General features: G+C 37.7%; 1 protein-coding gene across 2 annotated transcripts in view; it reads right to left on the minus strand.

Annotated features, from left to right (window-relative positions):
- The window catches only part of LOC585597 (xanthine dehydrogenase-like), a 35,263-nt gene that overhangs the window by 2,625 nt on the left and 14,638 nt on the right, over positions 1 to 18,000 (minus strand). For both annotated transcript variants that reach the window (XM_030991475.1, XM_030991476.1), the window contains 20 exons: positions 17,798 to 17,894; positions 16,770 to 16,879; positions 15,468 to 15,652; positions 14,950 to 15,115; positions 14,458 to 14,553; positions 13,529 to 13,646; positions 13,022 to 13,073; positions 12,113 to 12,230; positions 11,217 to 11,339; positions 9,996 to 10,223; positions 8,499 to 8,629; positions 7,960 to 8,134; positions 6,876 to 7,067; positions 5,835 to 5,983; positions 5,036 to 5,120; positions 3,962 to 4,057; positions 3,133 to 3,261; positions 2,142 to 2,216; positions 1,701 to 1,753; positions 485 to 665 (listed from right to left, as the gene is read on the minus strand). In XM_030991475.1, the coding sequence (XP_030847335.1) occupies positions 485 to 665; positions 1,701 to 1,753; positions 2,142 to 2,216; positions 3,133 to 3,261; positions 3,962 to 4,057; positions 5,036 to 5,120; positions 5,835 to 5,983; positions 6,876 to 7,067; positions 7,960 to 8,134; positions 8,499 to 8,629; positions 9,996 to 10,223; positions 11,217 to 11,339; positions 12,113 to 12,230; positions 13,022 to 13,073; positions 13,529 to 13,646; positions 14,458 to 14,553; positions 14,950 to 15,115; positions 15,468 to 15,652; positions 16,770 to 16,879; positions 17,798 to 17,894 (2,559 nt within the window). The remainder of the gene's footprint in view (positions 1 to 484; positions 666 to 1,700; positions 1,754 to 2,141; positions 2,217 to 3,132; positions 3,262 to 3,961; positions 4,058 to 5,035; positions 5,121 to 5,834; positions 5,984 to 6,875; positions 7,068 to 7,959; positions 8,135 to 8,498; positions 8,630 to 9,995; positions 10,224 to 11,216; positions 11,340 to 12,112; positions 12,231 to 13,021; positions 13,074 to 13,528; positions 13,647 to 14,457; positions 14,554 to 14,949; positions 15,116 to 15,467; positions 15,653 to 16,769; positions 16,880 to 17,797; positions 17,895 to 18,000) is intronic.

Below are 18,000 nucleotides of genomic sequence, written 5' to 3' on the forward strand. Positions count from 1 at the left end.
TTCCATGCTTCGTCGTAAATAATACTTGTAGATTAATCTGGGAGAACCCATTCCTTAACCCCCATCTGCTCTATTGTCTGATATGCATCTTAAAGGCTCATAAAAATAAGGCACAGTAAACTGCAGAAAAAATCACTTTTTCTCCTTCACATGTTAAATGAATGGCAAATGCTCTCAACAAAGGACTCGTGCATGTTCACTAATCTCTGTATTATAAGATAGAGAAATGTGAAGCGTAATTACAAATTGTGTCATCATTAATAAGCCGCGGTTTTGCCGCTTCATATCTGAAGTTCTAAACGAGGCTTAAAGGTGGTATTGGGCTTCCAGGTAAAACTGGAGAAACTCATTTATTACAAATAAAAATATACAAATATACTTGCATACAAATCTTATGTTCCACTATCATTACTTGTGATTAATCTGAACTCATTTCTGTTGCAGGACTTTTAACTAAAATTCACAATTACAAGTGCATCCCTACCTGGCCTATGTCTATGGCTGGGTTGATGCTCTTGCCAACGTCCATGACGATATCGGTTCGTAGTAACTGATGCTCTCCTGTGAGGCAGTCAATTTCCACCTCCGACACACCGGCCCCCATGGTGAAGTAGAAGTATGGGTTACCGGTCAGGGTATTCCAGTCAAAGGGTGAGAAAGGCCTCCTAGACAATGGGAAGAGTGAAAAGAGTAGATCTACAAAAACAATGACAACAAAACCAACACCATTAACATCAACTACATAACCACCACCATCAAGAATTACAAAACCAACAAAACCACATCCATCAACAACAACTACAACAACCAACATCTGTATGGAACAGTCTATCTAGAAATGTTATTCTGAGTTCCACAAGGATAAATACAGGTGAATCAAGAGCTCACAAAGTGCCATTTTCCTCTGTCAAGCATTAATTTTTTTATTCAAAGGTAAATTTTCACCTTGTAAAGTACATACTTGGGAGACAAATGGAAGAATGCACAAAGGCTTGTTTACAATTGAAACAGCCATGTCTTCAAGTTGGAATTCAGGTTAAAGATAAAGTTGAGTTCTGGTCATGCGATTGCATTATGAAAGAAAGGTTGTGGAATCGATCAGAAATGGTTGAACATCTGGCATATAGGTATTGGTGTGTACTGCAAGATTCTGGAATCATCAAAATGATGAGAAATTTGGCCCAGTTTTGGTACAGTTACAAGCACTGTACACAGAAAGATGTACTGGTATATGGGACTACACGAACATGTGCATTAAACTCTGTCCTGACTTTTATGATGTTACAGCTAGGCCATATTTAGAATATTGAGGCATTTGAAGAGCCATACTTTTCAGGGAACATTTTTTACCTGATGTTCTTCCGCACTTGCATAATACAATGATAACGCTCAAAAATTATTTTTCACCTTTTTCAAGAACTCAACCTTCTCTTTAAAGCTTTGATTCAACATTGACTGCTGTAACATTAAATCTAGGCTTACATGTACTAATCTTGTCAAGGAGAGAAGGTTATAGTTTGATGGGGTTTCAGCATATGAGTTCTTCTATTAATCTCCAACTAGCCTTCCAGCAAATGTAGTGTACGCTAAAAATTATTTTATCTACCCTGCACCGCTTGGAATCTTTAGGGCATCTTTGTGATATGTTGCATCTAGCCCTTTGAAGATTGCCAGAAGGAGAAGAAGAAGAATGGACTTACTTGTAAAAGCCTGTAGTGGACAGGCTAACTCGATCATTATAGGCTGCACTGACCTGTAAAGAGGAAAACAAAATCAATAAAACTTTACTTGTGATTTACTGGAAACTTGATCCCTCACAATTAAGATCAATGATAATTTATATAAATCAAACTTGTAAACAATGTAAAATAACCTACATTTACAATTAAATCAATACAGGGGTCCAATCATCAAAAACTATTTTAATCTGCACTAGCATGATTTGAGTTCCAAAGTGGTGTACTATACTAAAAACATCACTCTGTATGCTCCACTTTCTTTAATCCAGTTGAACGACTTATATATATATATATATATATGGGGGGGGGGGTGTAAGTTCATTTCTTTTCTGATCTTATGGGGGATTGCAGAGTCTCACTTGAATTCTAATAATCATAAGTATAAGAGAAAAAGTTCCTTACCCAATCTTCCCATGTACCTTTAGGGTTGGCTGTTTGGTATGGCTCAAGGCGCTCCTTTAAGATATCGCAGGCTATCTAAAATAAGGAATAAAAGAATTAAAAGGGAAATCAAACCTTTGTAGTAAACTAATCTAAAATAATCAGAGTAGCAGATCAATCAAATTTTGAACAATATTTGACCCAAAATGAGAAAGTTATGGATTTTTCAAATTTGTAATCACTATATGTATAGGAACTTCAACTTGGCTGAATTGTTGGCGTCACTGTCACAAAGTAGGAGAGCAGTCTGTGAATATTTCACAATCAAATCACCAAATTGCTATTTGCATACATTCAGTAATCCCACAATTTCTGACCCTCATAACTTTCTTATTATTGGTCAGATTTGTTTCAAACTTTCACCCTTCGATTTCTCTTATTTCTCTGCTTTCAGACAAATGAATGATGTGATTGCCCTTCAATAAGCCTGTGTGTAGGGTAAACAGGACAAGTAGACGATTTCTTAGAAGCATTTTGATCATCTTCAATGCACAAATAAACATCCTTTAGAAGAAAAAAAATCTTCTTCAAACACTTGTACAGGTGTGTAGGTTTGAAATACAGTAAACTGGCATAATGATAATAACAACTGTAAAGCCCAAAGAAGCATTTGCATCATAACAAATTTTAATACATAACAATTAATACAAAATAATCTTTAATCCCAGTATTAATGGTTGGAGGGCACTGCAAAAAAAAAGTTTAAAATGTTGATTTCAAGACAGGACAGAAGGTAAAAAGAGATGATACAGAGAAAAGGAGAGAGAGAGAGAGAGAGAAAATAGGAAGAAGGATGGAAAAAAGGGGCTAATGTGAGGAGAGAGAAAAATGTGAGAGAAAGGATGGGAAAGAGGGTGAGAGAGATAGAGAATGACAAATGTGAGAAACGATGAATAAAGAAATGCTAAAGAATGATAAGAGGAAGGAGGACTAGTAAAGTTTACATATTTACCTTAACAGCAGTACCATGTAAATCGGTGCCAGTGCTTCCACCTGTTACTGTTGTATTAGGCACCTTATCCACAGCTGTAGGACTGGTATGAATCTTACTCACAGGTACATCTAGCGCTCTGCTTGCAACCTCAAGGTCAAACATCAAAATAACCGATCAATTAGTGTTTTGTCCATGATGGCTTGGTATTATGATCCTGAGAAAAACTGCCTGTTAATTTGTTGTGTCAATTGTTGTGTAACAATTCACAATGGATCTGCCCGAAAAGTGGTGCTGCTACATTTGCCCGGCTACAATTCTCTGGGCTATATTTCATTAAAAATATAGGATTGTGATTATTGTAGCAACTGGGTTTCAGGTTAGGTTTAGGGATGGGTTTCAGGTTAGGTTTAGGGTTAGGGTTGGGTGTAGTGTTCGGTTCAGGACTGAAGTTTGGAAGTAGTTTACTGTAGGGTATTTGCTGCAGAGCAAATGCTGCCTGAGTATGTGTAGTACAACCTAGCAAGTTTCGCACTCTTCTATAATAGTTTCTTAGACATTTCTTGGAATGAAGGTGACTTGAAGAAAATTCATGATGAATTTGGTCTTGAATGCACCGAGAGAACAAGAGAATTTGATTAACATCTATGACAGTCACCTTGATTCTGGAATGTAGGTAATATCATACGAGAGTGCAAAGAAAACCAGATATTAAATAGAAAGAAAAAAACAAGGTAAAGAGAGGCAGGAGCCAGCATATCAAACGTGTGGGTCCCCTATGAGGCTGACGGAAGTACAACAGAAGTATCAGCCCCCCCCCCCCCCAAAAAAAAAACACCTGACTACATACCTGGATAAGTTTAGTGTAGAGGCCCTGCCCCATCTCAATGCCGGCATGGTTGACCAAGACCGATCCGTCGGTGTAAATGTGAACCAGGGCTGCTCCCTGTGTAAAATGAATCAAATGTATTGCCAATTACCGTATACCAATTATGAGTACTCAGCAACATTGGGTGATAGTACGACTTACTGTAGGTGTCACGATTATGTAATGTAGCCCTCTGTAGATGCTTTGTGTGTATGCTTAACTTTATGAATGAGACTTATAAAGTCACCATGGAACTGCAAACTCACCTGGTGTTTCAAAGGGAAGTTTCATTTTGTTAAAACCTTTTTAAAGAAATTGTTGTGAATTGTTAGCATGAAATTAACACTGTAGTAATGGTAGACCAGCCATTGTTTTAATATAATGATGAAATTGACTATTTCCCCACCCTTTGTTACCATCACTGTCTGATGCCAAAATTGCTAGCATGGGTACCGTATTTGCCGGCGTAAATGCTGCAGTATTTTTGGAAGAGAAAATATCAAAAAGTCGGGGTGCGGCGTTTACGGCGAAAGAGTAAAAAACAAAAAAAAGTAAGTCAAAACCAGCACGAATTTGCACATATGGGACTACGAACGGTACAATAACTATACCACTATGGTACAGGACATTTCCACACATCTTACCGACAATTTTATCTTGCATTGTTGACATGAAGACGAAAATAATCTTCCAAAAACAGCATCTTCCGATAGATCTTGATCTAAGTTCGTGCCAATGCTTTGCAAAAGTAAAAGAAGGGCCCGTTTAACGGAGCTGCCGCGAAGCATCCAGCACGCGAAGTCGCCATTTCAAAACCATTTCAATGTATACATCAGAGAAAACTGCATTGATGGCATTAGAGTCGGGATAGCCGAGCGGTCTAAGGCCCTGGTTACGAGTCCCAATCCACATGTGTCCGCAAGAGATCGAATCCCACCTTCGACAAAAAGTGTTTTTTTTTTTTTTTTTTAAACGCCAAAATCGGGGGTGCGGCCCTATGTGGCGGTGCGGTCTTATCGCCGGCAAATACGGTATACAAAAAAATCAACAACCCACCTGATTGAGGCTCATAAGACCAAATATTCCGATTCCATGTTTAGTGGGGACGATGGAAAGACCGCGCTTCTTCCAAGTATTCACCCTGAAATGAATTGAAAAAGTGATACATGGATGGAGTGATGGAAGAATTCAGGCTTGTTGAGATATAGCGCGGTAAACTGCCTCATTAAAAAAAAAATCCCACAGATTTTGTTATGGGTATATGAATGCCAACTGCCCACAACAAAGGTCCTTCGCATATTCACCAAGCTCTTTAAAGATATATGGAAATGTGACAAGTACAACACTTCAAGTCATTTTTAACCCGTTGGCTACTGAATTATCTAATTCCCATAGGCTTAACACAGGGACCACCAGGTTCCTGTAAGTGAAGGGTTAAGACATTCCTTGGTTTTGCCGCATCCTATCTGAACAAGGCCTTAATCAGTCATGAAAAACTTCAGATGTTTGCAATCCTTGACACAGAGCTGCAGCACTGACAAAGTCAAAGTAAGAAACTGAAAGCAAGCTGTACAAAAAACCTCTCCTCGATGATAATTTTCTCCACTACTCGTCTACTGTTAATTACTTAATTATTCCTAATCAATTGAGTTCTGTGTTTGAAGATTGAGTATTCATACTACATACAGTAAATAGAAGCATACTTTGTGTTCTTTTAATAAGCAAAAAAGCTGAAAAAGTAAAAAAAAAACTACATGAGCCTGTTTTGTGGTCAGGTTTGAAACCCAAAGTATTTGAAATACTCAAGTTTATTCAGTGCGAGAGCATCTGAGTGAATTATGGAGAGCACAGTCACCTATTGAACTGCTCCACTGCATTCAGTCTTTTCTCATAGTCACTCAGTTGGAGACACCTATCCCAGCATTCCTTAAAGATGTCCATTTCCATGGGATTAGCGCCCTCTATCATCAACGCTCCATCAGGTTTGAAGTTGAGCTCTTGCACCTTGAGAGCGAGATGAAAAAATTGTGAGAAAATTGTTTTTCTCATGACAAGAATGGTTTATGACAAATTAAAAGGAGACTGTATTGAAGAAGAGAGGATTTGAATCCTTGATCAGAATACAACTGTAGTACACAAAGATACTTTAATTCATAATGGATTTCTTAGGGCCAATATAATGTCATTCATTTGTGGTTTTAAATATTTTGTATAGATATTTTGAATAGCATTGTACGTCTCCAACAGAACGTATTACCCGATACTCTAGTCATTATCAATCAGGAGTCATGGCTAATCATTCAGCAATTTCATAGATTCTACCACATTCATTGGTGGAAATGATGATAGCTATTCCTTGAGGGTAGTCAAAGTCCCTTAAAACTGCTTTGAAATCAAGCTTAGGATCGGTTAGAGGTTACCTCTCTATTCTGCTTAAATCAAGCTCCTTTCTGTTGTAATAGAATTGATGCTTATTAATGTTAATGTCTAGGGAAAATGAGCATTTCAATCTTTTCTTAGCAACACATACATATGGTAAAATGTGTAAATTGGCAACATTTTGCTGCATTTGATAATAAAGGCTCACTATAAATACACAATGTTTTTGAATAAGCGACAGAACAATTTGTTGTTGTTGTCAATTTGGAGAAGCAAAGCAGATAATTTACTGGTACAGTCAAACCTGTCTATAGCGACCGCTCACGGGAAACACAAAAGTGGTCTTTGTAGACAGGTTCCTTTATTACATTTTTCAATGAGAAACCATTTTCAAGGGAAACAACAAATGTGGTCTTTATAGACAGGTGGTCACTAAAGCAGGTTTGACTGTACCCTGTTGGAAAACTCATCTCCTTGATGGGTTAAAAAAAAAACACTCAAGGCTACATGGGCTTACCTTCCTCGACGAGACACCTGTCGCAATCGCTACTTCTGACAAGATCTGCTCCATGATAGCCAATGACTGTGGGGCACCAAAGCCCCTCATAGCTGTGTTAGACGGCATGTTTGTTCGACAGCAGTGGCCTTTCACTCGGAAACCAGGGAAGCTGTAAAAACCCTCAAATACAAGCATACTTTGGCGCACAACCTGAAAGTATGAGAAATATGGAGATGGCACTATGGACATGACAGACAAAGAAAGCGGACAAAGTATACAGTTCCTCGGGCAGACAAAGGAACATCCCTTCACTGCTATTTGGTAAAAAGGTATAAAACAGGTGTCACATGCATATTCACCTTTTTACATAATAGCAGTGAAGGGATGTTCCTTTGTCTACCTGAGGAACTGTATATTTTGTCTGCTTTCTTTGTCTGTCATGTTCATAGTGTGGAAGGCACCAATATCAAGAGTTGCCAGTATAAGTGAATAACTCATGTTTTTAACATACTGTGTTCTTCAACTTGACAAAGATTCTTCTGAATTTGTATAGCAGGGAATACTGGTTAAGCATTTTGTACTAGGCGCTGTTTAACATAGAAATATGTTGCACAGAAAGTAAAAAGATTCATTCAAGAATCAAATTTGAAAAATCTTCTAGTGCAGGTATTTCCATGAGCGGAACTGGATTTTAAAAATTCTTATCACAAAATATCCATTGAAATACTAATACTCAAATACTAACATACCATAATAGTACTCCACCGTTTAAGGTAAAGACCAGTTTTGGAAATGCCCCCCTCTCAAACGAAGCTCAGTCTTACCAATCATGTCAAAGTACATGTTTTTAACTAATGCGTGGTGATACACATTTTGCCGAGAAACCTCCTACTAAACTTACAATAACTCTTTATAGAAAAGTTATATTTTATACTTTGATTATTATATAGCGACATGAAACCCCTAACATCTCTAAACTTTCAACAGCAGTAATGTGTAAAACTCATATTTTGATTAATGTACTTGGATACACGAAACCTTAAACATACAGAGCAAAAAAAATTGTTTGGTGATGGTACCCTTTAAGTCAAAAGTATATTACCCAAGTAGTAGACTCATTACGATAGCCTGCATTAGCATAGAGATCTGCATCCAGAGCCAGGATACGGCCATCGCTACGGTAACCGACGCGATACTTTGCGTGGAATGGATGGCGTCCACCTGACATCAGCATGTCTGTAGAGCGGTCTAATCGGATGCGCACGGATCGGCCCAACCTGTAAACAGGAACAAATATGTATGTTTCTATGGTTTTGATGAAGATGGAGAAACAAACAAAGTTGGAGAAAATAGTGATCAGGAGTATTTTAACTTTTTTCTTAAAATGAGCAGTGCACAGGTTTGTGAGCAGGTTGGTCTTGCGATCGGCGAGTAACATAAAATTTAGGATTGGGTGAGGGTTAGGGTTAGGGTTACGTAATGTATCATGGTGACTTCGGGGTTAAAGTTAGAAATACCTCCTGTGTAAGAAACTAACAACAGAGCTATTGTTGCCAGAACACAGTACCCACGCAAGTATTGACTTTCGAACAAAAAAGCCTTTGGACTCTGAACAGAAAACATACACAGTGTAGTACTCACATTTTGGCAGCTACAGCACATGCAGCATTGTGTGTGAGGAACTCTTCTTTTCCTCCAAAGGCTCCCCCGATCCTCTTGGCCTGAACAGCGATGCGATTACGAGGGACACCAAGAACTCTCGCAACAGCATTCTGGTTAATAATAATAATAATAATAATAGTGGGTTCTTGTTTAGTGCTCATGTCAGTCAGATTTGACCCTCCTGACACTCCCCATTATTACCCTGGCTTTAGCACAGCTTCCATACGGCACTCTAGCATTTCAAGGAATAAATTCCTACCAGGTACCCATTTACTTCACCTCGGTGGAGTGTGGCAAATGTAGATCAATGTCTTGCCAAAGGACATTAGTGCGACGGCGGGACTCGAACTGCGGACCTTGTGGTCGACAGTACGGCGACGTATCCACTAGACCACAACACCTCTACACAAGCAGTGACTCATTTCAAAATGATAATATTTCAACCCTTTGAATACTGATTACTCTCATTCTCACAGGTTCATATACATGGACTATGTGGTTCCTGTAGGCAAAGGGTTCAAAGGTGCTCCAGGCATTATTTTGAGAAAGATGGAAGGTTGAGGATACGGTTGCAAATTAGATGTAGGTTAGGTGTAGGTTTTGGGTTAGATTTAGTTATAGCGTTTGGTCCAGGTTCGAAGTTATTAAGAACTTTGTTAGTATAGGAAAATAATAGCCGAGCAAACGTTTTCGGACCATGTGTCATACAACCTTTTGCATATCTCATAAAGTGAAGGGGAGGGTCACACAAGACGGGAAACCACAAACTGTCTGTTAAAAGGTTTCCGGTCCAGTTCTAGGATGCTGCTTACAGTCTGGTCCGACTACTGGAAATAATAAGCCAATTTTAGTTTTCCAGTCCAGGTCTAGTCATGTATTTTCTTTCCAAGGCAAAGAATTAATACAATCACACCTAGCCTACAAGCTGTGTATTCATGAATACATGTGATAGATGAACAGGCAATGTAGAACAAACATCTACTCAATGCTCTTTCCCTTGAAAATTTTTCTCATCGCAGCTGCTTGTTCTCCTTATAACATTTTCTGCTGATCACCATTCTTATTTCTCCTCCTCAATTCTCCTATATCTCCTTCATTCATCTACTGAAGAAGGGGAGTGGGGATATTAAATTCAAATTCAAATTAAAAACACATTCATTTCTGTCTGGTATGAAATTATGATAACATCAATATTCGCTTTTGAATGAAATGAGGAAGAAGGTGAGATACCCTAAAACCATGAGGTCTGTGATAGGGTCACCATAAAATAACACGTTAACCACTGAATTCTTTAATTCCCATAGGCTTAATACAGAATCCACCCCGTTCCCACTGGAAATGGGTTAAGACATACATTACATAATAATATACTACTATAGTTTCATAGTTTCTTACAAGCATGTGAGGGTAACAAACATTAAAACTAATACTTCCGGTACAGCCTTTGGAGGTCGGAGGCATACAAGTAATCATTACCTGCACGTTTGTAATAGCTTGGGCAGAGGCATGGATGGTCATTTCATCGTCTTCACCGGGTCTCACAACACACATCTGAGTCTCCATGTAGAAGTGCTCCTGGCCTCCCACATCAAAGGTGCCTTCCAGGATCCCCTCAGACTGCTGGAAGCTCCCCTCCAGGTCACCATGGTGGAATTCAGAGTCGATGTCGGGTCCGCGGAAGATGGCATCCTCTTTGATCGCATCCTGAGTTGGGTAAGGTATGGTTTAAGTATTAGCATTATACTATACCTCAAAGATGGAATAAGAATGGCCAATTAGTCCTATATGCAATTAGTCCTATGCATCATCACTTCACTACATCCTGGAACGAGTTAAGGACCCCTCTGTTTCCAATATGTATTCCTAAATTATTGTAAATGATTATAATTGATTTGCAATGTTTTGTTAGAAACAGAAATAAATTGAATTAAATTGAATTGGAAAAAAAGGAATGGTTTAAAGCCTTGCCTAGACTAAAAACCTCTGCAATGGTAGAGATTCATTAGAGTTACATCCAAGTCACACCGACGAGACCAACACAAGACTGACAACAGACTGCATGAGAACTAGCAGTACCTCATACAGCTAAGATTCACTCAGTTTGGAGTTGCTTGGAAGTGTGACTGAGGTATTACCAGCGTAGAGAGGAGTACACCAATTAGTCCTACACACTACTATACTGCTGGTTCATTGCATCCTGAAGCAGGTTAAGGTATTGTCCGAAGCCTCACTAAAACTAGGATAAGAAGTTGACTTGATGGGAGATAATAAACATTGATCAAGCATGGTACAGCTCTTCAGATAGTGCTTATTATTATCACTTTTTCAGTGAATGTCTGACATAAGATAGGAAAATTAAGAATGATATAAATATATACATTTACTTTCCACACCAAATATATTGGGGTTTTGTGACTCCAGCAGTTGTATGATACATGCTCTAGCAAAAATTGCTTAAGTTCAATATCCTACACTATTCAAATTTTTGACTTCATATCTGTACCAAACATTATACCCTAACCCTTACCCTATGATGGTATCCTTAAACATAACTTAATATCTCATTGCAGCCCTTACCCTAACCCTATATCTTTGATGTAAAAAAGTCAGAGTAACTGTTGCCGGAGCAAATGTCAGAGCATTTCCTCCAGCACTATATTTGGATCAAAGTGACCTAAGGTGTTGACCTCATCTTACCTGAATGGTCAAGATGACCGGCTGTAGGTCTTCATACTGGACTTCAACCAGCTTGGCAGCCTTGTTGGCGAGACGGTGTGAGGTAGCTACAATGGCACCGATGCACTGACCAACACAGTGGACCTATCAAAAGAAACATTTTGTAGTTAGCATATGGTTCATGTGACCCAAAATATCTACAGATCTCGTGCCATAGTCTGCAATGTAGACAAAATACTCTCAAAGTAATGAAAATGCTTCATGAATAATTTTTGTTTCCATGCACTTTCAAAAGTATAATTATAATTTATCGAGAAATTCACAATAAAACAGAGGCATGATGGCTCAGTGGTAGAGCAGTGGTCTTGTAACCTGGAGGTTCCGGGTTCGAAACCAAGTTGATGTGCCAGTGCCCTTTAGTAAGGCATTGATCCTCATTACCAAGTCCCTCAGTGAGGACTTAAAGCTGTCGGTCCGCTGGTTGCTTACTTACGAGTACACACACGCTTACTTAACAATCAGGTAAAACAAACAAAGTAACCAACCAACACTCAATATCTAATTGTTTGGAGGTGATTGGGGTTAACTTTCCTGTGAGAAGGTAGTAATTGTACAGAGGGTGGTAGTCAAGATGTAGTCATCCTAAAATCCTATTCCAATTACTTCCATATAATTCACTCTTTATTTGATTTAGATCTCTTCAAGTCATTGCTGTAAAATCAGAAACTTTCGCAATTTTGTAAATAACAGCAGTTTTACAAGAAGAAACTTTCGCAAATCGCAATTAAGTCAGTTGTGATACAAATTTTAATATGTATAAAGTCTCTGGTTTACAAATAACTCCATTCCAATACATTTTATCTCCTATTAGCATGAAATGCACAGCAGCTAATTGAATCAAACCAATTCAATCTCACCTCCTCTGTTGCGAAGACTTCATACCCTTCAACGATACACTTATCTCCTGGAATATCTTTGTGGCTCACGTACGCTTCTACCCCTTCTAGAGCAAGGGCCTTGCTTGCATCCACACAGCTGAATGGAATAGAATGCAAATGAATGACAGGTGAATACGCGACACACGCTCCTGAGGCAGTATAGTAGCACAAAATATAGTTTGTCAATTACCGCATGATATGAAATATACCGGTAGATGTTAGTATAACATGACTGCAAAGATTGATATATTTGGATGCCCCTTGGATATATTATAAGCACTAGAAAATTGAGCCCTTAAACACTTCTGCTTTCGAGAGAAATTGAATATAAAAATTTACCGGTGCTCCCGGTAAATTTTGATGAATTTCAAATAGCGCCTATGGCCGTACAATGGTAGCTGTGACCATGAAAATCTCAGAATATGTAGTTGTGATATATAATTTCCAAACGGGAATAGCATATTTGGTCGATTTAGTCAAGAAACATTGTTTTGTAACTTAATTAATATCTTGACTTTGAGAGGGAGCTATACAACATAAAGAGTGTATTATTTACCATTTCATAACTTTAGACTCGATTAATCGCGACAACGATCACTAAATATTGTAGGATCGCATTTGCTTTCAATATATTCATTTGAACCAAATTCATGACCCCATACCAAGACTGTGTATTACCTTTAAGGGCAATTTTAATACCCTACTGTAAATATACATCCAATAGAAACCCTATTTGAATTATGTAACACGTCATTGTAATGTTTGCACAGCTCAATAGTTGAGGCAAGGCTACTGAAATTGTCTTTAATTGATTATGATATTTGATATAAATGTACAGGTACGATATACCACACTTCATTCACTATGTTGTAAAAGACATAGACTTACACAATCTTTGCATGGGCTCTTGAACTGACAACCAAAGCCATGTACAGCTCACCTGTGGATAAAAGATAACTCTTCTCTAGTGTCTGTTTTCTTCTTTTCTTCTTTTTTCTTTTTTAAACAACAAGCAATAAGGAAATGAGCTCTAAAACGTAAATTCCAAAAATTACTTTAGACATTCCTCAGGTACATGTATTTGTTCTTGGTATCTATTTATGTACAACACTGTTCTCTAATTTTTTTATGATTGATGTTTAATTGTTGTATTCCTGGAAATAAATACACATAAAACTAAAACTAAAATATTACAATAATAATTCTACTTGTCTTGACAAATTAAAAAAAGCAAATTTTCATTAGTGTTAAATGCTATGTCTTCAGCGCAAGCAGCCATGAATGTGCAGACATTACCCAATGATGCATCTTAAATTTAGTTGAGCCATTACAATCAAATTATTCGTCCCTGAAATAAGCATAAGATAATTACAGAAAACAACTCCAGATTCCTACCTTCTTGTACGGGTATATCATCACAGAAGACCGCCTCCCCAGAACACTGCTGAAGAGCTGCCCGATGGACAATGGGTCTACCTAGGGGATCAGCATCCGGCTGGTCTACGGGCGGGGGCTGGTGGGAAAGTAAGAAACATATGATGACTGTCAATGTATCTTAAAGAGCTTAATTGCAAAATATGCTACATCCATAAAAACAAGAGATACACTAATGTAATCCTACTGTAAATCTCTGCTCCACCATTCCTTTTTTATCATATTAAGAGAAAAAGCATAACCCTGGGACAGTGGTTATGTTACAATGGATTCCGGGATTCAAAGAAGTTAGCGCACTTGTGCCTTTATGTACACTGAAAACTTCTACTATCTATATCTTGTATATCTCTCTCCTTCTGCACTCCCCATTCAAGCTCAGAACAGCAGCTGTGTAACCAAGTTTTGTAACAAAGACATTGTGGATTTTAAACCTGATTAGAACCTCCACTTGTGCCCTGAGGGAAGGTAATCGATTATCAAAATGAACAACTTCTACCATAACGAAACACTCTAGCATGCATTCAACTACAGAACCCTGTCCTCTATGTGTGCTTAACAAATTTCTATGATAGTTATTCATCTTGTTAAGTGATTAAAAATTACTCCAAATTAAAATCTAAAATATATTACAGTCAAACCTGTATAAAAAGACTTTTTTTTTCTCTTTCCCTTGAATATGGTTTCTCATTGAACCTGCACTAAAGGAACCTGCACATAAAGATCACCTGCCTATAAAGGCCACTTTCCTTGTTTCCCTAGAGCTGTTTTTATGACAGGTTTAATTGTATATACAAATGATTAACGATACCCTTTTTGCTATTACAGCACAGAATCTATACAAAAAGGCACAGAATCTATCCAGTACAAAACAAAACCAACAGAAGTGTTACCTGATAGATCTGTGTACTGACTGGGCCTTCCCCATTGTAGGATGCAGGTATGCTAGGATCTGATAACTGACCATGGGTGAAAGGACCAGTCAAGGCCTGGATACAAGTGAAGGAAAACAATAGTACCATTAATTTTCGCTTAAATTAAGTGTCTATGTAGCCTTTTAAAGACTGCAGGAAGCAAGAATTAATTTGAAGTACTTTTACTTGTACTGCAGTGTAAATGGAATTCTTGTTAATATCATATCTTCTTGCGGCATACTAAATCTTGATTTTTGTTGTTGTTCTTGTTAATTGACAGGGATGTATTGTTCTCAGAATCTAAATACATATTGATGAGTAATTCGTACTTCACTGACTAAGTCAAATCACCTTTAACTTCGCATGATCTGTCAAAGTTTAACAATTACATTATCATTTTACATCAATCTCTCCCTCTCTCTCTAGTTTTACCAAATAAAAGGCCAAATTACCAAATTTCAAATTGCATACCTGCTTGTTGTCGATGCGTTGGGAGACTTGAACATAGAACCTGAGAAGACATGTCACCATACCACTCTTCCTGTACTCTGCTGAAATCTCATGAGGATGAGGTATTGGTGTAATCTCCATGGTAACCGACTGGATCGCATCCTGCAGAAAACTTTGGTTCCACGGTCTGGAAAGGATGGTGAGGGATAGAAAAGCAGATGATTCCTAATTAAAAGGTTGAATCACTTGAAAGTGGATGCAGAACTGGTTTATTTGTACATAATGCATGTTTGAAGGGAATTATTTTTAATGTCCTTACAAATCTAAATACAGATAAATGATACACAGAAACTTGAAAACATATCAAAAGAGATACATGTACTAAGCTTTTGAGATGTCCAACTACCAAGAATTTTGACAGTTTCGATAAATGATAGGAAAATGGAAAATGCACTCTTCAAATATTAAATATTGATAAGTAAGTATTACGTTTTGTAATACAATTGAATAACAATGTTCAAAAAAGTAAAGATACTTACTGTCCGATCAGACTATTGCATGTCTTTTGAGCTACAAATGGATTGTCATCAATAGCACCAAACACCAGACAAAGATCCTTGACCTTTTGACCTTCGGGTTCAAAGGTCACCCTGAACCCACAGCTGATTGATGCACGAGAGTTGTCACGACGCTCGGCCACTTTATGAGAAAAGAAGTAATCATTCTGTTGACAAAAATAACGATACAGCATGAAGAGAAAGTGTGTAATAGTACATACATGGACATTATAACATAAAGATGAACGCTACTTTCTTATGTCTGTCTATTAAGACAAGGAATGAACTGGTACATGCTGCTCTTAATACATGTGCTCTTGTGCTGGTGAAGATACAATATCACATATACTATGTACTATAATACTACTAATATTCTAAAAAGTTCATGTAATAATTTGCTATTGACTATTGCATCACATATTCAGGATAAAGGTTTTTTTTTTTTTTTTTTTGTTGAATCAATAGCTCCTTTTGTACTTACAGTGAAAGGGACACAATAAAAGCAAACAAAGTTCATATTTGATGCACATTTGGAGCTTAAAATTCAGGGTGATGTGAACTGGTCTAGCTGTACAGCCTCTTTCTTTGTCTTCACTACGACTCTGAAAGACCCTGGTTCAAAACAGAGTCACTCTTTCATTTGTGACATTTAAGATCGGTTCGATCGGTCCCAAGATGTACCTTATTGAACATGATTGATACACATGTTAAAACCCAATTACACACTCAAACACAGATGAGATACAAGTTGGTCTAGCCATACATTCACTTGGTCACCTATCTATCTCCGCCCCAAAATTGACTCTGACAGATGATGGTTAGGAACGGGTCATGTTTTTCGATTGGTGATGTTTAAGGTCGGTTCCCAAATATAAATATTCATATCTGATTGATATACATCAGTAAAATCCCAAGTTTTACACACACATATTTGATCATTTTGACTGTTGGCTATACTTGCCTCTATTGTGTATTTTGTGTGGCATATGTGACCAAGTACAATTGAAAATGAATGTAAAGTTGCACTGTAAATATCATTTAGTTTATATTAGGTCTCATCATTAGGTCTCATAAATTTAATACACATTATCATGATTTGTTTAAATTGACTACAAGACAAATGAGAGAAAAGAAAATGAAAATGTGATTTACAGCACTGCTAGCAAGGAGATATAACAAAAAACAGAATCAAAGTTTAAATATATAAAAGCAGTTTTATGAAAACTTGTCCTATAAATCATAAATAGTTCATAACAAATTGGAATATTTTAACATAACACTTGCCTGTCCTGTGAAAGGTATATGCAATGATTCAATAATCTCATCTCTAGCCAGGACTGACTTGTTGGGTTCTGGGTAGAAATCCTTGTCCAGAGGAAGGGTTCTCCTGGCTCCTGTAAGGCAGAGTTAAAGAGCCTAAATGTTACATTCAAGGTTACAATGGTTGTACGGCACTCAGGCACAGTTAATATTAATATTACGATTTTGGTTAGTGTACGATAATGGCCCAGAGTAATGTTAGCAAGGTAGGACCTTACAGTGGTCAAACAAGTCCAAGGTATTTATTCATTTTATTAACGTTTTTAAATATAAACATACCAGTATATTATGTGTAATGGAAAAAAGAACATAAAGTAGCAACCTAGGTATTATTTTTGTGATGTTTTGCCTGATCTTAGTTGTGGTAAGCCTATAAATAATAGTCATGAGATAAATAAAATATGTGCTGTACCAGTAATTGATACTAACATTCAACAATTATCATCTGCTGATGAGGAAAGACTATGAAGAGGAAGAAGACCACACAAGGGGAAAAAAAATATGGTCTGTATAGGCAGGTGATACAGGTGGCCACTATTTTGGCATTTGCACTTGTGACAAAGGCCTGGGGCTCTGTATCATCAAAGATAAAGGGATAGGGAAAGGGTTGCAATTTGGATATTAGGTTAAGTCTAGGGTTAGGGGTACAATGATGGCCCAGAGTAAGTGTTGCCAGAGATTGTGTTATACAACCCTTTCTATACAGGGGGCCACTAAAGCAGGTTACACTGGTTGTACAACACTTTCACCTGCGACAATCATTCCACAGTAATTTCCCACACCAACCTAATTCCGAACTTCCACCCTGGACATAAAACTATTCTTAACCCTTACCCTAAACTTAACCTAAAACCCAATTGCAACCCTAATCCTACAATTTTGACCCCCAAAAAAGCATTGAGGCATTGTAGCCGTAGCATACTGTCGGATCACCGGCTACACTATAAAAGATACAGAAGCAAAATGCTAGAAATAGTATATCCTGACCATACCTCCCGCTTTCACAAGAGTAATGGTTGTCTTGGTTGCCATGAGGATGATACAGAGATCCAACATCCCACTTGCTCCTGCTATACTCCCACCAATACTCTGAGTGGAAAGAAGTATGTACAAACAATAACACAGTGTGAATAGGAGTATAGTGGTTTATAGGAGCAAACAGTTTTCCAAATCTTTTTATCTCTAAGAACGACCT

This window comes from Strongylocentrotus purpuratus, unplaced genomic scaffold (genome assembly GCF_000002235.5).
Source record: "Strongylocentrotus purpuratus isolate Spur 01 unplaced genomic scaffold, Spur_5.0 spur5_scaffold_2, whole genome shotgun sequence".
Lineage (NCBI taxonomy): Eukaryota > Metazoa > Echinodermata > Echinoidea > Camarodonta > Strongylocentrotidae > Strongylocentrotus > Strongylocentrotus purpuratus.